Below are 20261 nucleotides of genomic sequence, written 5' to 3' on the forward strand. Positions count from 1 at the left end.
TGAGCAACAGACCTGAATCCTATCCTGTGCCATCCTCAGAATCTCTAATAAACATAAGCACATTCCTGCATTTACTCTGTTAATTCTGGTCAAAAGTTCTTCCTCTCTTTTGCTGCCCCTCTACCTTCCCAAGCATGATGTCCCTCTCCAAAGAATAACCTTTCCTAGCAACATGCTCAAAGTACGTGAGCTGAATCTTCATCATCTGTCCCTCCGAGGAGCACTCTGGCTACACATTCTCCAAGACATATCTGTTTGTTCTTTTGACAGTGCATGGCATAATTAACTCTTCCCTAATACTCCTCAATAATTTGAAGAGGTCCCTGACTACAGACTTTCCCAGTGCAATACGTCTCCTGATCCCCTAACTGCTAGGACGAAGTGTATTGATTGCGGATGCAAGTTAAAATGAAGTAGTCTCAGTCCTTTCTCTGTCCATCATGATGTTACCTATCAGTCCAGTGTGCACCATAGAATCAGAACTGACCAATAGCTGACTCTCCAGCGGGCTCCTATTGGCCCAATGGTGAGGATTTTTGTTTTCTTGATACTGAGATGCAATATATCATTAGGTTTCTTTTTTTAAATTAAATTTTTATTTTATACTAGTTTACTCAAAAGGTTAGAATACATTTCCATTAGGTCTCTTGCCTTTTTCATGGGAATTGAATTTGGATCCAAGAATTCCTTGACAACTTCAGTCTTTTCTTTGTTTATCATATTGCTTATAGGTCCAGTTTTAAGGACTTTTGTTTTATTCATATTGAGGTACAACACATACAGAAGGTTATTGCCTTTGATCTTCATCCATAAATGCTTCTAGTCCTCTTCCCCTTCAGGAAGTAATGTTGTGTCATGTGCATGTTGAAAATTTTTAATACTTTTCCCCCAATTATGATGCTTTGTTGTTCTTCATATAGTTTGATTTCTTAGTGCATTTGCTCAGTATACAGATCGAACAGGTATGGTGGAAGGATAAAACCTTGATATCTACCTTAACTGATTTTAAACCACATAATAGTCCCTTTTTTATTTTAAAGACTGTCTCTTGGTCTGTGTACAGCTTTTATGAGCACAATTAAGTGATTAGGCATTTCCTTTCTTCCCTGTTATTTATAATTTATTATGATCCATATGGTTGAATGCCTTTGAATGGTCAATAAGCCACAGGTAAATATCTTTCTGATTTTCTATGCTTTCAGCTAAGATTCATCTGATGTCAACCATAATATTCTTCATTTGACCTCCTCTTCTGAATGTGGCTTGAATGGCAGGCTGTTCTCTATTGATAGATAGCCGCAGCTGTTTTTTAATTACCTCCAATAAACTTTCACTTTCATGTAACAGTATTGATTTTGTTTGATAATTTTTACATCTTCTTGGACCATCTCTCTTTGGAATGGGCACAGATACAGATCTCCACCAGTTGATTATTCAAGGTAGCTATTTACTAAATTTCTTAGCAAAAATAAATGTGTGCTCACAGTGTCACATCTGGTTGTTGTAGTGTGCTAATTGGGGTGCCATCAAGTCCTGGAGCCTTGCATTTCACCAATGCCATCAGGGCAGCCTAAATCTCTTTCTTCAATATCATCAATTCTCAGTAGTGGAATTGCTGGGTCAAATGGTATCTCTATTTGCAACTTTTTGAGAAAGCGCCATACTGCTTTCCACAGGGGTTGCACCATTTTACACTCCCACCAACAGTGAATCAGGGTTCCAGTTTCTCCACAGAATGTACCCTGAAGAGACCATAGCTGACATCCAAGCAGATATATGCACACCCATGTTTATTGCAGCTTTGTTCACAATAGCAAGGAGTTGGAAACAACCTAAGTGCCCATCAACAAACGAATGGCTAGAGAAGCTGTGGTATATTCGCACAATGGAATACTATGCTGCATTAAAAAACAAGGAACTCATGCAATATTATTCAAAATGGTTGACTCTGGAGAACATTATGCTGAGTGGAATATCCCAGTCACAAAAGGACAAATATTACATGATGCCACTGTTGTAGAATGGGACTGTCCTTGGGGTTGGGGAGAGACTGAGTAAGATGGGTTCAATAATGTATACTGCACTGAAACAGAGGAGGGAGAGAACCGTTTAAAAGAGAGATGTAACTGGGTATTTCTGTCATCACAGGAGACTAGAGCGAGGGCTGCATGGTGGAGGGGACCTGGGGGAGGGTTTGTAAAACAATGAAAGAATCTTTTCTTTTACTTTTCCATAATTTTTGGACTCATGTACTTATAACTTGTTAGTCAAATTTGTGTCTTCTAGGTTGCAACACCCTCATGATACATCTTCAAGGATATGTACATGTACAGCCAAGCACAATCAATAAGAGTGCATCTAAATTCCAAAATCAATCTCCATAATAGTCTATGTGTTTCCTACTGCCAAAGGGGCCCTTTAGAGTAGTGAGAGAAGATCTTCACCCTGAAACCCACAGCGTCCCTTTTCAGCAGGAAGTAGCTAAGAGAATACGCCGTCCCCTTTTCCTTATGACTCAGGGTGAAGTCTCTCTCAGGGAGGAGTGATAGGGAATGGCAAAGGATACACTGACAAAGAAGATTAATCAGAACTGGCTTTGACAAGCACTGTGGCATTTGGACAAGAACAAACTGGGAGGAGGGTAGAGAGAATAGTGCAACAATGAATGAGTGGAAGCCCAAAATCTCTGTAAATGTTTATGAAAATTAATAAAATATAATTATAGAAAAAAAAGGGAAAAAAATATCATCAATTCTTTTTGTTGTTGTCATTATAATAATAATTATTTCATTATACCTGAAGTTTTAATATAATCAATTTTTGAGCATATATTCTCCTCTGAAATAGTTGAATGTCAACCAGTTCTTTTTGGTACAATGACTAAGTGTTTTCCTTTTCTCTTCTTTTGATGCTTCCTGCATTGTTCAATATTCTGCATATAGAATTCTTCAGTAATTCAAAATTGGGTTTGAACTTTCTTTCAGTTTGAGATGTTCCAATGTTTTTTTCCCCTGTTGATTCTTCAACCCTATGTCTTTCAGATGTGATTATAATTCTTTTCTTTACTTTCTTCTTAAGTTATTCTTTGCTGTATGTATGTATATATAAATATATGTAAACACACTTTAAAAGGATGTGAAGACAGATTCTACCTGATCCTCACTGTCTTTATTATTACTACTAATATATTTTATAATAAACACTCAAATTATCATAATGATTGTGTAGTTACATTCAGGTGTTAATCTAGTTCTATGCTGGAATAAGCTCAACATTATGGACTCCTGGTTGAAACTAGTTCTAAATAGGTTAGAAATATATTTTTATAGTTTTTTTAGGTGGCAGTCATTGTGGTTCTATGATGACAACACTCACACAAGTAAAATATTCTGTATAAAGTAGAATATAAGAAAAAGTCACGAAGGAAAAAAGACGTTTTAATTATAGCTGACAATTTAAGGTTCTTGTTTCCATTTTCTGCTAAGAAAACCCTATCTAACACAGGGATCACCATGATGGCAACTAAGGACATGACATTTGATTATGATGTGAGGTCCCCTATATAGTGACCGTGTAACTCCTAGCACCCCATGTGGCCTAGTAGAACAATTAAGTACAATAATGTTTTGAAAATACAAAATTTAAGCTCCACCCACTGCATTTCATTTTAAGATGATTCATCAAGTTTATTCTCCTTTTAAATTCTAGAGAGTATTGCCTGGCAGTAAAAGAGCTCTTCTGTGCAAAAGAATGGCTGGCGATAGAAGAAAAGACCCACAGAGGCCTCTACAGATCTGGGATGCAGATGCTTTCTGTGCCAGAATGCAGTACGCTTCCCAGCATGCACTGGGACCCCAAGTCCTGTACCAGACTGCCATATTTAGGTAACAAAGGAATTTCCCCAAGACTTTAGAGGTTAAAAATTTACCATTTAGAAGACACTAAAGTGTAGACTTAAAGCTCCAATGCTAACATTTCTAAGCATTTCTGGTTCTTTAGTTTGAGTTCTGCCTTCCTTAGTCATCTAACAGCAGAATCTTTATGCTATCCTAATTAAACTGGTTAGCACAAGGATTCTATTTCACTCGTTCTAAAATAAATTAAAAAGCACTTTTAACTGCTGCTTAAGATTTTACCTTGTCTAAAAGGGGATTTATGAGTGTTTATAACATTTTTCTGGAATGTGTAGTAAAATGGCTAAGAATATCACCTATTTTGTCATAGGAGTGAACTGAAGGAATACAGTCCTCTTGCTTAGACAATGAAGTAGATTTTTAAGCATGAAAAAATAAGCCACATGTTTGAAAATGCTGACCTCCTCAAGCAAAATACAATCACTGCATGTTGCTTTAATAAATTTTGCTCGTAAGGAACTGTGTTGTTATCCCTAACAGCTGGTTTAATTTCCAAGCAGCAACCCTTTCATATTTGAATGCAAAGAATGTTTTCCAGTTGTATACTAAAGCTGAAAGAGAACTTACATTCTTAGCACTCTCACAAAATATATACCATATCTGAATGCGTATTTAAAACAAATCTTTATCCTTTCCCCCTCAGATTATAGAAAAGAAAACCTAACAAGTAAGTAATTTTGTTTGTGCCATTGGAGCCTTATGTGTTTGTAATTGGAGTCATGCATGCATATTTACACTCATACTTCATGATGTCCAGAACAGAATGTTCGCCTTCAGCCAGGCCTCCCACTGTCCCAGGCAAACCATGAAGGAGGATAGTTGGATGTCTCAGCTTGTAGCTTATAGCTTGTGTTTAGGCCATAGAAGGCATCATATGTGGTGGATGATGTTAAACTATTTCCCACCTCAAGGTTATCCATCCATGTCAACTCTTATGTGTCTATTGAAATAGGGCAAACTTTAAACGTCATCTTTTGATTTTTGCATTCATTATTTTTATAGTATCTAATTATTTATAGACCAGAAACAAATTTTTATTTCTTCATTGAGCCATCCACAGTTTTCAAGTTGAACAACTAACATCCATTTTAGAAGATAGTTTTTGAACATAGCTAATTTCCAGTATAAAATTGATAGTGTCAAGTCAAATGATTTTTCAAAGGTCATTTAACGTCTCGAGGAATTAATTCAAGAAGAGTGTCCTAGCATTTGACATTTGTGAAATGGCACTTGAAACTACCAGAAGGCAGAAATCTTCAGAGTAAAATTAGAAAAGGTCTTTCATGTCAGTTAACTTCCTCTATGTTGAGTGTTCTAAGGCCCAAGTCATATTCACTTCCTGAGACACATATTCCAAAGCTAATCTCCTCTGCGCTTGGCTAAGTGCCCTGAATATTTGAGAAGACTTGATTTTACCAGCTTACTTCAAGGACTAAGACTTAAAGTACTAAAAGAAAGAATGTTATTGGTTCCAATTGAGTCATTTGATATAATGAAGACCAGTTATGGAAAATACTAAATGTCTTTCTGAATATTCTCAAATTTTTCCCAAATTGAAGGAATGAAAAAAGAAATGGGGTTTGTTTTTGTTGTTTTTTGTGATATAAACAGTCAAAATTCATTTCAATTGGACCTTTAATTGGGGATTATGGTCTTTTTTATCCTTCATTTACTCACTCATCAATTCAAACATTCATTGAAAGCATACTATTGAGGGTTTATTCTAGACAGTAGTAAATTCTTTTTAAAAAAAACATTGTGTTTGAGTCTTTTACATTAGTTCTAAAGTATTTTTAGCAACACAAATAAACTAGTGTTTTAATCTTTTAAAATACTTATGAAGTCTTTGGTACAGATAACAAGATAAACTCCAAGTATCACAAACTGATCATTTTACCTGAGAACACATCCCAGAACATATGATCAAGAGTATATTCCCTAAGTTAAATGTAATCATACCTTCATCTGGTTATTGACTATACAAGTTTTATATTAAACTTACAAATATTTAGTCTAGAAAACTTACCCAATGTGCCTAAAAATGGAGATTGTGTTGCCCCTGTCTATTCAAAATTGCCTGCTCCGATCACTCTAATAACACTTCTAGTTCATAAAAATTATGTTTACTAGTTTGCTTTTAGGAAGCTCTAGTGGTCTAATCATAAGAATATACACTGCAATCCCAAAGATATACAGTTCCAATCCATCAGCTGCCAATCCACTAGCTTCCAAGGTAGAAAGATGGGCAATCTCCTCCTGTGCCATTTACTGCCTCTGAAAACCCTCTGGAGGATCAGCTATAAGTTGGTTCTGTCTCAACAGCACAAAATAACAAGTTTGCTTCTCAGTTAACTACTTAATTGCAGATGTGTCATGTTACTATAGAGTTCCTTGTATAAAGTACTAAAGAGCATTTAAGCCAATTTAAAGACAAAGATATACTCGATCCAAGCCATGGTATTATCAACTGCCTCCTTTGTAACTGGAAGTTAATAAAGAAGGATGACAGAAGTAGAATCAATGTCTTTGATCTATAGTGTTGAGGAAGAGTACAGAGTATCCATTTGACTGCCAAAATAATAAACAAGTCTTTTGGAAGAAGTGCAACCAGGAGATGTTCCTTAGAGACAAGGATGGTGAAACTGAATTACAAACTTGGAGCACATTGTTAGGAGCGACCAGTCCTCGGGAGAAGATCATGCTGGCAAAGATGGAGAGCCAGATGAAGAGAGGACAACGTTCAACAAGATAGATTGGCAAAATGGTTTAAACAATGAGCTTGAGTATATCAGAGATGGTGAGTACAGCACAGAATAGAGCAAGGTTCAGATCTCTTGATCACAAGATGGTACTGGCTCCTGGTTGACTTGAAAACGTCTAACAACCACCAACACCACCATCATCAGTTGACTTTAATGAGTACATTACTATGAGGATGAATGGATGAATGACTAAAACTCCCTTGAGGTTCAGAGGAAAAGGATAAAGAGAAAATTTATGAGAGAAAAGATAAAAAGGAAAGAGGATATCCAAAGAGAGATGGATAGAACTCTAGAAAGTAAGTATAAATATGTGGAAAGTAATAGCTGAGAAGAAACAAAACTATCCTGAAAGGAAGACACATTTAAAGCCATATAACAAAATTATTATTCAGAAGTTGCCAATCTTTGTATTTTGAAATAAATTCCACTTAGTCGTATGGATTATTCTTTTAACCCATCATTATATTCTAACTTTCTGATATTTCTCAGGAAAATTACCTCTTTATTAATGATATTAGATCTCTTATTTTAGAAATTGTATTATATTCCCTAACATATGACTTAGGTATAACACTGCACTATAAAATCCAGACACAAAACTAGTCAATTTGGTGGAGCTTTTAGGGAGCTCTCGTGATCTAGTGCATTAAAAGTTATGCTGTCAACCCACCAGCTTCCCTGTGGGAAAAAGATGGGAAGTCTCCTCTCATACAATTTACAGTCTGAAAAATCTATTGGAGGGTCACCTGAGTCAATAATAAGAATGAGAGCGACTTGTCTTTTAGTAATCACTGCTACATTATTATTACAGTATTTTCAGCTCTTCAATTTAACTAGCCCTCACCATTCACCTTAGATTTGATTAAGAAATTTGTTTCAAACTTTAGTTCAAAGATAACTGGCCCAGATTTTTCACCAGTCACAAGAGGGTATTTGGGAACCTGATTCTTCATTGACACTTGTTAAATACTGTCAGTGGTCATGCATGATTTTGCTGTTGTGCTCATGTTATTTTGTTCCAGGTGTTTGCTTTAGTCTCAGTGGTAACCAAGCTTGACCTCCACAGATTTTTAAAACTACTACTTGCTTAGCCATTGGCAAAAATCCCTGTGTCCACTTCTGGACTAAGAAATCAAACACAGGTGTGCCAATGTAATCTCTGCTTTTTAAAGTCATATGGCTTTAGGCACCTGCTGAGATAAAAATTTTCTTTTTACTTTTTTTTGTTTTTGTGAGTTCTTTTTCTTTTTACTTGGATATGATGTATATATTAATAAATTTTCATGTTAAATCATTATTCTCTTGCTTTGTAATGATAGCCAATTTCCTAGTATTTACTTTCAAAATTTTTAAATATATGTTTTATGATGTGTATATGCAGTTTTATTTTGCTCTAACTTTGTCAGATTGTAATATTAACATTATAATAATGCCAAGAAGAGTTGGTGTTTGTGTTTTATTTCATGGAAATAAGCCCTAATAATAGAGATTTAATCTTTTTTATTGAAAGAATGTACTCACAATTTTATAATAATTTTTAAAATTATTTTTTTGTTTATGGCTACATTTGGGCTTTTGAATTTTTCAAATTTGGTAATTAATATGTCCCTGTCATTTTATTTATGATCCAAAAAATATCTGCATAATCTGGTGGCCTAGTGGTAAGAAACTGCACTGCAATTCTAAAGGCATATGGTTCACCAGCTACTCCATGGCAGAAGGATGAACAGTCTCCTCCCATGTGATTTACTGTAACGGAAAACCCATGGGAAGGTCAGCTATGGGTTGGTTCTGATTTGACAGTGCACAACAAAAACAATAATCATATATGACCTTATTTTCCCCCAATGTGTAGTCTCATACACCTTTCCATCTCTGCCCATGTCTTGTCTCTATCTAGTTGTTCATAGATTGTTATACATACATGTTTGTGTACGTAATAGAGTTTGCCTTTGTTGTCTGTAACTCTTGTAAACCTCTGTCTCTTCTCTTTCTTTAGTGATATTGTGATTCTCCCTATTATTGTTTCCTGCCTTTCCTTTCATCACGTCTAATATGGGTATATTGCCTAATTACCAATTTTCCTGCCCTCTCCTTTCCCTCCCAATCCTGGTAAAAATCACAGAAAGTTTCTTTCTATGGTTAAGCCTTTCTAGAAACTTTTTATAATTTGGGATAATGTAACGTTTGTCCTTTTGTGAATGACTCTTTGCAGGCTTAGTATGTAGAAAATTACACTGTTAACCAAACCACTGCTTCTCTATCAGCTTGCAGTCACCAGCGCTCTTAGGGGGAAAGATGAGCAGTCTCTTCCCATTGAGATTTACAGCTCCGAAAGCCAATGGAGGGTCGCCATGGGTCAGAAACGACTTTGAGTTTATCCTTGTACATAGTTTGACCAATTTTCACATACAGTATCTTAAAGTTACTTTCTAATCTATAACTGGAGTTAATTTTTATTCTTTGATCAAAATAATCAGATTATCTCTCATTTTTTAAAGTCCTACTGAGTCTTATTTAATCTATTGTGAATTATATTTTTATTTAAGAATCTATCTGGATCATTTCTGCCCTTTAAATTTGTGAGAATTATCTTGTGGCCTGATAGATAATTGTATCTGTCAGTAGTCCATGAGTATTTGAAAAGAATATTTACCCTTTCCTATTATGCTGTGGAGTTCATTTTTACCTATTGAAGCACTGTTGTCAATTATATTATTAAATATTTGATATGTATATTTTGTCTTTACTCAGTCTAGCAAGAAGGTTTAAAAACACAATATAGTGAAACTTGGGAAAGCCTGAATGCAATAGGACTTCTTATTAGGTCTTAAAAGCTTTCTACCTTTGCCTGAGTTCATAATCCTTTTTTAAAAAAACAAAACAAAACAAACTTGTTTTAGTGGAAAATGATTGTGTTTCCTTTTCTCAGACAAGTTTCTGCCTAATGCAGAAACACATTGGCTTTCAGACATTTAACTGCATCGGGTTATTTTTATAGGTATACAATGGACTTTGCACCTTACCACAGAATGAGTATGACATCTTTGGTTTCCAACAGTGAAGAAGGCTTTACCTTGGTTTTATATTGCATTGACCATCTTAACTGGTGTTTGACAGGATATCAGTTTATAGATGAACTAACTTCTGTTGATTTGTGTTCTAATATATTTTTATCACCATTATTTTTATTCTGCTTGTAAATAAAAATATTTATGAAATATTAAATATTAATATTTAAGAAAGCTCAATTCTAACCTGGCCTGGCCTGCAGTATCAGTCCACAATATATTTTATTTGATAAATTATGTAATTTCTATTTCTTTGTAAGGTTATAAATTATAGGATGCAGCATAAAGCATCATGGCCCATTATCTGCACTTGTCTTGAAAAAAGACCATACAAAATTAAAACAATAAAACTTCCTCTCTCTGAGTCTGATCTTTAGAAGTCAATGATCCCATCAGCTTTACTCACTCACAACTTGGCCTCTTTGGATTCTTATCATAGGACTTTAAAGATATATAACCCAGGAGAACCTGATAGATAAACTTGTAGTCTTAAAAATGAAATTTCATTTATAGGTTACTTATATGCAAAAATTATTTCTTAAAGATTTGGAAATAAATGAGGAAAAAAATGATCATTGTTTTCTTACAGCATTCCCATCAATGACGTCCTCAAAGCCGAGTGTGGACATTCCAAATTTGCCTTCTTCCTCCTCGTCCTCCTCTGTCTCGCCCACTTACTCCATGACTGTAATAATTTCCATCATGTCCAGCTTTGCAATATTTGTACTTCTTGCCATAAGTATTCTTTATTGCTGCCGAAGACGAAAACAATGGCAAAATAAGAAAAGGTATGATCCTAATATAGACTTATCACATATAGCCATAATTTTAGGCCTACATACCAAATAATGGAATTGCTTGTGGAAGGAGGAATGTATATAATATTGTCAGTCTCTTAAATGCCAATCATTGCCCTGCCTTAAAATTAAGCCGTCATCTCATATCTTTCAAAATATCTGTGATTTTTTTTAAATAGAGTCATATATCTTAGTTTAAAATAGGTAAAATCTTAACAATAATTTTTAAAAGGAGAAATCAAAACAATTTTTTTTTAAAAAAGCTATTCCTCCTTCCTCTTTCCCTAATAACTCCCACTACTATTGTCAAAGTGTACTAATAGTGATAAATTCTCGAGAAAATACACCTTTAACTTTAAAACAAGCAAAATATCTTATTTCTCTAAAAGTGCAGAACCTTTGATTGGCTTAGTACAACTTTTTTTTTTATTCCTTTCTAAATGATGCTTAAATGGCACAGACTAGGACAAGATTTTTATCTATTGTTTTCAAGGCCACTATGAGTTGTAGTTGACTCAAAGGCAACTACAAATCTCTTGGAATCTAAATTGAATTTTTAATCTGACCTTGAGCTCATTATTAATCTTTACTGCAGAGAATCAGCAGCTGTAACCCTCACTACTCTTCCTTCTGAGCTCTTGCTAGACAGACTTCATCCCAACCCCATGTACCAGAGGATGCCACTTCTTCTGAATCCCAAATTGCTCAGCCTGGAGTATCCAAGGAATAACATTGAATATGTGAGAGATATTGGGGAGGGAGCATTTGGAAGAGTCTTTCAAGCAAGGTAAAATTATCTATGTAAAAAAATCTCCATTGTGTCTAAAAAGATATCAGTTCAATAATGTGTAGTTATTTAAAATTAATATATGACAGTTGTTCCAAATTAATTACTTTACACAATTAACTGTATTGTATAATCTTTAAAATTTTCCCTTTTCTGGAAAGCAGGTTTGTATATTAGAGAGTATATCTTTTAATGCATGTCTGTAAAAGAATTTCTAAGAAATGTAAATGTATCTTCATTTTTATAATTAATAAGCAATTAGTAGAAATTTAAGTTGTGCATTTTTAACAATAATGTTTTGCTCTTATTTTCAAATTTACTTCTCTTCTACTTCCTACTGTAATATTCTTCCTATAAAGTTTACTTTAAAAAGGAAGCTCACATTTTTTTTTACTAAGAATCAGACATAAGCCAGATGTGATTTTAGGCTTTATTGTAATGATGAATAAATTACATACCTACCTTCAAGGCATTAAATTAACTTTAATCAGTGTTGAAAATAGTAATAATCTATGTTGAAAAGAATCCCAATGATTTTTATTACTTGGATGCTACTGTTGGTACCCTGTTTTGAATCTATGGTTCTGAGAAAGGCTGCATGCGTGGATGATTTTTAGAAAGGTGAGCTTGCAGAATGTTCCTAATCTTTGACTGCTTTCTTTGTGAATGCATTTGTGTTTCAGGGCTCCAGGCCTTCTTCCCTATGAGCCTTACACAATGGTGGCTGTGAAGATGCTCAAAGAAGAAGCCTCAGCAGATATGCAGGCTGACTTTCAAAGGGAAGCAGCCCTCATGGCGGAATTTGATAACCCAAACATCGTGAAACTCTTAGGTATGCAAATATAAGAGAAGGTGTTTATTTTATCAGAAAACAGGCTTTCTAAAATTTATCCTCCTCTGCACTTCTGAACTGATCTGTTTATTTATATTTCTCCTTTGCTTCTGGAACATAGTGCAGATCATAGTGATGACTCTGGTCAACCAGAGTCTTGGTTCCTTCACCAACGTCATCACACCCCCCTTCTCCCACCCATCCTCTATATAATAGTGCTTAATAAATAATCCTTTTTTGAATCTTATCACTACAGTTTTTATCTTTTCCACCCCCTCCCTTTTCAGAGGAAGACTGAAACTCCCCTCTCATATTTTTAAAAAATTATAGTGAAAATATGCATAGCAAAACACACACTATTTCAAAAATTTCTACATTCACAATTTAGTGACATTGATTACATTTTTAAAGTTGTACATTATTCTCATTATCCTTTCTCAAAATATCCTACCACCATTAACATAAACGTAATTCCCCCTAAGCATAATTCTTTTCCCCTTTACTCTTCCACCACGTTAACCACTAATTATCTTTGGTCTCTATACATTTGCTTATTTGATATAAATAAGATCAGGTAGTATTTGTCCTTAAATGACTTTTTTCATTCTGTGTGATGTTTGCTGGGTTCATTAATGTATATGCATTAGGACTTTATTTCTCTCCTCTTTATACTGCATAATATTCTATAATGCATTTTTACCATATTTTGTTTGTACTTTTATATTTGATAGACAATTTGGTTGTTTCCATCATTTAGCTACTGTGAAAAGTCTTTTAGTAAATATTGATATACATGTTTATGTTTGTATTTCTACTTCTAGGATTGGGGTTGCTGAATTATATTGTGCTTGGTTTTTTAAAATTGTGTTTTATTCATGTACATTGGGTTTGGTTTTGTTTTATTTTTCACACACTCCCTCAACCTACCAAATTGTTCATAAATTATGTTTTATGTTCAACTTTTTAAGGAACTATCAAACTGTTTCTCCCACTGTTGTTGTTGTTGTTGTTGTATACCATTGAATTGGAATCAACTCACAGCTGACCCTTCAGTGGGTTTTCAGAGGCAGTTAATTGCATGAGAGGAGATTGCCATCCTTCTCCTGCAAAGCAGCTGGTGGACTCAAACCCCATGCTTTCAGGATTGCAGTGCAGCTTCTTGCCACTAGGCCACCAGAATTCCTTTATTTCCTCCAGAAGTTGTAACATTTTGCATTCTTAGCAGCTATATTGCACTGCAATCCCAACAGGCAGGCAATTCAAATCCAGCTGCTCCACAGGAAAAGGATGGAAAATCTCTTCCCTTGCGATTAACAGCCTCTGAAAACCCACTGGAGTGTCAACTATGGGTCAGTTCTGACTAGATGGTACTTAACAACAACAAACATCAATGCAAGAGTTTCTGTACCTCCACAATTTTGCCACCATCTGTTTTCTTTTCTTTTAAAAAAATTGTTGTCTTTCTGATATGGGTGAAATAATATCTCACTGTCTTTTTTATGTCTCTCCATAATATCTAGTGACAGTGAGCATCTTCTTATGTGATTTTACTAGTTTTGAGATGCTCCTTCAAATCTATTAAGCATGGAAAATACATGCTACTGAGCACTGGTGATCTTATCAATAAGGAGTTGAGCTGCCAACCCAGAGAGGCAGTAGTTCAAATCCAAGAGCTGTCTAGAGGGAGAAAGAAGGGCAAGCTTCTTCTATGACATTTACAGATTCAGAAAACTCCCTAGAGGGTCAATTATGAATTAATTCCAACTGGATGACAATGAGAGAAAAAGCCACTAGGCCACCAGAGCTCAAAGCCACTAGGCGAAAGAGATCAAGAAAGTCTTTGACAGTGATCTGCAGTGAGTACCAGACTGAAATATTTTCCTACTGAGGAATCATTTTTATTGTTTCTTAAAGTCTTGAATCTGAATCCATGTATAGATTTTTGCAATTATATAATAGTATAAATGTCTGAGATTAAACTGAACATAAACTGTATAATCTGTACAATTATAATGTCTATTATGATGCATGTTTCTATATCAACTAAGAGTTTTCCTGGCATCCACTTCCTAAACAAAATGCCTGTGCAAACTCTATGAACTTTGATAAATGACAACAGTTGTAGAAAGGCTTCCGACCATTTGTTAATAGGGTCACTGTGAGTTGTGCTCAACTTGACAGCAATCAACAACAGGATGATGCAAGTTTCTATATCACCTAAGGGTTTTCTCTCATTTTTATTGGCCTAAAAGAACTCAAATTTATATGACCACTTGTTATAGCTATATCTAAAATCCATTTCAATGTCCTAGAAACAAAGGATTTCAAAACATTTTGATTCAGATAAGTATAGCAGTAACCTTTTCAGACATGATTCCAGTACTTTCATAGTTTTTTGGAATGTATTAAGCAACTTTTTAAATGATGAAAGGGGATGAAATAATTGAAAAATTCTTAAATGCATTCTATTTTAGAAATTCATTCCATTGGTATTGAAGTAGTGGTTTTATAATCACAAAAGTAGGCATATATATATAGAAATTGGAATAATATTAGAAAAGGAAGAGACATGAAATATTGTAGACTCATACGCACTGTTCCATCAATTGAGAAAACAGCAGAACAACAAGCTAATACTTTAAGATGAAATACTTAGGATATTTCTTGAAGTTTGAAGCTTTCTTATATCCATCCATCCCTCCCTTCCTCCCTCAGTGTGTCTATTATATATACTGAGATACTGTCATGAACCAAGTGCAGTATAAGACTTGCCGTTACAAAGGTCGATAAAGTATACACCTCCTTCCAGAAGTTTTTCTTCTTTAAAGTCTCAACAAGTCTTACACTACATATGGCTCATTAGAGGATTTCAATATTTATTGGATGGATGAAGGGAGGGAGGGATAGATGGCTATTAGAAAACATCAAACCTTCTCCCAGAAATTTCTTAAGTATTTAATCTTCAAGGAATTATCTTATTGTTTTGCTGCTTTCTCAACTTCATTACTGCAATATGTAAAGTACTTAAACTCTGAAATAAGATATTTATAAACACAACAATAATTACATATTGTTCATGGATTATATATGTAACACACTGCATTTGTTTATATTCATTACAAGGTAAGACTTTTCTGCAAAGTTTTCATCTCAGGAAGTCTAGTATTTTACTAAGTAACTTCAGTTCAAAAAGTTATTTTCCCCTTCAAAGAAATGTGTGTAATTTCTTTGATTTGTCTCCAGTACTTGTAAACATGCTGAATTGCTAAAGGCTCTGTAACGAAACACTAATTCCGCAAACAATTATTCAGTAGAACATGATTCCTTATTTTTCTCTTTTTGAATGAAGACTTGACTTTTCTCCTAATTGCCCACAATGTAATAGACCTAGTTATCTATTTTACTGTGTTGTGAAATCATGCCATTTGGTTTATATGTTGCAAATTCTCCCATCTATCTCTCAAACATCGCAAAACTTTAAGATCTGCAAATGTCATTCTTGAATGAAATCTAAGAGTCTATTTATATAGACTTTTTATATTTAAAAGTGAGTATAATAAAACTTGGATTTCAAAATATTTTACTGTGACATACTAAATATTTCATGTTAGAATCTTAGGGGTTTCATTTTTTGGCTATCCTTTCTAATCTTCATATGGCATCCTAGTTATTATTCTTCAGAGAAGTAAGCCAAAATGCAGACATTACATGTAACATTACATTCTTAACGCAGATATCCATTCAAAGATTCATTCACCAAACATTTATTTGGAATCTTCTCTACAAGGCACTTGGTAGGTGGAGGATATTTAAAGAAATAGAAGACATAATATGTAATTTTAAAGTGTTAAAATACTGGATAGAAATCTATAAATTGGTGATTAAAAGATAAATAAGTAATACAGTAAAGGATAATAAAAGGGAAACCTTATGCTGGAAAGATCTGGAGCTAAGATGTTTTAAGAAAGGTAATAATTAAGTGAAATGATTAAAAGATAAATAGACTTTCAAATTCTCCAGACCCCAGTCTTTCTGGAGCCATGGAGACTGAACCTATCCCTGAAACTATTACCCAGGGATAATCTTTCAACCATAAACCAAAAACATCCCTGAAGTCATCTTAAAGCCAAATTGATGTATTAGCTTAGCTAGTAAAAAAGATCTGCCTTGAACATTGGACTCTTTTATGAACAATTCTATCTGGGGTGAAACAATAGCAATTTGATAAGAAATTCAGAGAGAAGTGAGTTTATGTAAATGAGAAAAACTCAGAATAAGTATGTTTGCACAACTCAAAAGATGGTAATCATGCAAAGAGCTAACACGTTTGGCTGCTGCTAGCTGAGAAGTTGGTGTTTCATTTTGTTTTCAAAAAATCCAGCCACTGCAAATCCTCTGTAGCGCACCTCTACATTGGCACAGAAGGGGTCAGCACGAGTCAGAATTACCTCCCACAGGTAACTGGTTAGGCTCGGATTGTCTAGTGGGCCATCCTAACAGTGGCGTTGTTTTGATTGCAGGTGTGTGTGCTGTGGGCAAGCCCATGTGTCTCCTCTTCGAATACATGGCCTATGGCGACCTCAACGAGTTCCTCCGCAGCATGTCCCCACACACCGTGTGCACCCTCAGCCACGGGGACTTGTCCCGGGTGCAGGTCTCCAGCCCTGGACCCCCGCCCCTCTCCTGTGCCGAGCAGCTCGGCATCGCCAGGCAGGTGGCCGCTGGCATGGCTTATCTATCAGAGCGCAAATTTGTCCACCGAGATTTAGCCACCAGGAACTGCCTGGTGGGTGAGAACATGGTGGTGAAAATTGCAGACTTTGGCCTCTCCAGGAACATCTACTCGGCCGATTACTACAAGGCTAATGAAAACGATGCCATCCCTATCCGCTGGATGCCACCCGAGTCGATTTTCTACAACCGTTACACCACCGAGTCTGACGTGTGGGCCTACGGGGTGGTCCTGTGGGAGATCTTCTCCTACGGCCTGCAGCCCTACTATGGGATGGCCCACGAAGAGGTCATTTACTATGTGAGAGACGGCAACATCCTCTCCTGCCCAGAGAATTGTCCCCTGGAACTGTACAATCTGATGCGCCTGTGTTGGAGCAGGCTGCCTTCAGACAGACCCAGCTTCACCAGCATCCACCGGATTCTGGAACGCATGTGCGAGAGAGCAGAGGGGGCTGTGGGTGTCTAGGCTGAAGGCGCTCAGTTACAGATCCCTGCAGTCTGCTCTCCGGCTTCCTGAGCCAGAGGGATCCAAGACCCTGTCCAGCAAGACCCAGCGGGGGAGGAAGAAGAGCAAGCAGGAGCAGCAGCTTGTTTCCCAGGGAAAACAAAGGCCATGCAGGGCTCCTTGAGCAGATGGACAGATTGTAAATAGAGGCTGAGAGATGTGTGTAAGATAACCATTCTTCCTCATGGGGAAAGTTTGTATGACATATTGTTCAGGAAGAAACATGTCATCTGCTCAGTTCCTGAATCAGCAGACAGCAGATTTGAATTGTGCTGTATTAAACGGTATTGTGAAATGTGATCCAGTGTTGCATTATTAATAAAGTTTTTTTCTTTCCACTAGGAAAGTGATACATCTTCGTGTAAAATATTTAGATAAAGTACAAAAAAACAAAAGAAAAGTGGAGGGAGAAAATTATCATCTCATCACCCAAAGAAAGTTGTATGGTTTTTGTTTCATTTTTTTCACGTACACTATTAATATGTTCTATTCTACAGTGTTGTGGCTATACTTTAGTGATAGAGTGGTTTTTGAAGAATAAAATGACAGACTCAGCAAGACTATATTCTTATTGTGATTTTCAGTTCTCTCTTCTGTCTCGGTGCTCCTTTGTCATCAGAAATTTTTCATTTTGTACATATGTCATGAGTTGGGTTTGCTTATTTTTATCATTTTCATGAAAAAAAAATCTGAGTTTCCCTTTGCATTTTGAAAAGTTTTATTAATTCCTTTGCATTTATTTTAGTCGTTATTTCTTTTGACCTTTCTGCTCACCCTCCTTTTTTAAAAATTCTTCACCTTTCTTCCTTTTTTTTTATTTATCTTTTGCATTATACAACCATCATTTTATTTGTGCTTGGTTTTCAAACCATGTGTTTAAAATCTGGCTGTCAGTGGTTTTTCTTTCCACTGACTATTAAATCACTTCAAGTTGTTAAGTGGAATCAAGTCAATCACAACTCACAGCAACCCCGGAATCAGACTGGAACCTTGGCCTACCCTGCGTTGTTCTCGTGATCTCTGCCATCCACAAACCTCTGTTTTAGTCACTGTGTCTTTTTCTCTTCTGTTTACTTTTCCAGGCAATTAAACAACTTCCACTACAACTTATTAATAAAGTATTTAGAAGCTGTTATTGTAACTCTAGAGGTATTTTAAGATGCTGTTTGTGTATATTCTTTTTGTTTATTTTAGAAACTAATTGAATTGGCACTAGAATTAATACAGAATTGTTTACCAACTTTGTACATGGTTTATTACCCTGTATTCTTGTTACATTTGATGATTAGAAGAAACAACTGTAACCTTCTGGAACTCAGATTCCTGGTGCTCAAGATTTCTCAGAGGACCTTGTATCCTTATCGAAGTCTGACATGAATGACATTAATTTATTTCTTGTATAGCATGAAGCAAGATTCTCCTGGAAAGCAATCTACTTTACATACTAATTGGCCATTAGGGGAATCTAAATTCTTGAAAACAAATTTTCAAGTGTCATTTGGAAAGTTCTACTTAAGATTCCCAATTCATGTTAATGTGACAATTTATCATCTTTGCTGAAAAACCTGCCATTTCTTTCTCATAGGCTCTGAGAAATCAACACACACAAAAAAGTAGAAATACCCTGGACTCTGCCCTCATCTTCGTCCCTAATAACTCATCAGTTTTTTTCCTAAACTCTACTGTTCTTATTGTCCCAGATGTAATTCTAGTGCCTGTTACTGGTCTGCCTATTAGTTGTTACTTCTGGTGGCCTAGTGGTAAGAAGTTGGGCTGCAGTACCAAAGGCATGCAGTTCACATTCACCAGCTGCACTGTATCTACAAGCTGCTTGGTAGGATAAAGTGGGGCAGTCTCCTCTCATGTGATTAACTGCCTCTGAAAACCTGCTGGAGGGTCAGGTTTGGGTCAATTCTGACTCGAAAGTACGTAACAACAGTGGACTTAGTGGTTATTGTGCTACAAATCAAAATATTGGCAGACTGAACCCACTAGCTGCTAATGTGGAAGAAGGATGAGGCAATCTCCTGCCATTTAAATTTGCAGCCTGAGAGACCTGATAAAAGATTGTCAAGGGTTAGAACAGGCTTGGTCAGGTTTCCCTCTTATTTCAGGCCTGAGCAGAGTCTGTGGGCATGACAGGGGGGAGGATGTGTTTATTCTCCACTTTAATTCATAAGTAAAAAAGTCAGAATTTAGGACTGTGTCCTGAATTGAAAAGCATTTTGTTGTGGCTGATTTTGATGGGGCACAAGAACGCTTTCTTCTTATGTTACAATGTATTATAAATCATACAAGCCATAAATATTCTTCTAAAAATCCTGACTGATAAATCATTTTATGGATATGCAATAAGTTAATCAATCCCCTATGTTTTAACATGTAAGGGGTTCCCCCCCCAATTTTCACTATTAGAAGTAATACTGCAAGTGTCATTTTTGTTCACATATTATCTATAATTATTTCTCTATGGAAATTTTGAGAAGGGGTATTTCAAGTCCAAACAGTATGCATATTAAGATTTTTGTTATATAGATTTCATTTTGCCACATTCTGTAGAAATACCGTCCCCATTTTGAATTGTCTAAGAGACCCCACAGCATAAAGCATTCGCTTTTATAGATCATTTATTCTTTCTGAAGTAAATATTTTGTGTATTTCATTACAGGAAAAGATAATACCATTTAAATTTTTTTAAAAAAAAAAAACACAAACTATTAACAAATGGGTCTGTCTTGGAGAGGGTGAAACCAAGATACACTTTGGAGGCTAGGATTTTGAAGCTGTGTCTCACATATTTTGGTCATGTGGCCAGGATGGACTGGTTACTGGAGTACATCATGCTTGGAAGGGTAGAGG

The 20261-nt window shown here is 35.6% G+C and overlaps 1 protein-coding gene across 6 annotated transcripts in view; it reads left to right on the forward strand.

Annotated features, from left to right (window-relative positions):
* Nucleotides 1-17370, forward strand: part of MUSK (muscle, skeletal, receptor tyrosine kinase) — a 130486-nt gene extending 113116 nt beyond the window's left edge. For 2 of the 6 annotated variants that reach the window (XM_006886934.1, XM_006886935.1), the window contains 5 exons: nt 3709-3884; nt 10337-10535; nt 11140-11331; nt 12015-12163; nt 16684-17370. In XM_006886934.1, coding sequence (XP_006886996.1) covers nt 3709-3884; nt 10337-10535; nt 11140-11331; nt 12015-12163; nt 16684-17363 — 1396 coding nt within the window. In that variant the 3' untranslated portion in view covers nt 17364-17370. Of the gene's footprint in view, nt 1-3708; nt 3885-4557; nt 4582-10336; nt 10536-11139; nt 11332-12014; nt 12164-16683 lie in introns of all 6 variants that reach the window. The other 4 variants (XM_006886931.1, XM_006886933.1, XM_006886932.1 and 1 more) reach the window with 3 other exon arrangements.
* The last annotated feature ends 2891 nt before the right edge of the window (nt 17371-20261 follow it).

The sequence above is a fragment of the Elephantulus edwardii genome, unplaced genomic scaffold (genome assembly GCF_000299155.1).
Source record: "Elephantulus edwardii isolate Elephantulus edwardi_28Jun2011 unplaced genomic scaffold, EleEdw1.0 scaffold00052, whole genome shotgun sequence".
NCBI lineage: Eukaryota > Metazoa > Chordata > Mammalia > Macroscelidea > Macroscelididae > Elephantulus > Elephantulus edwardii.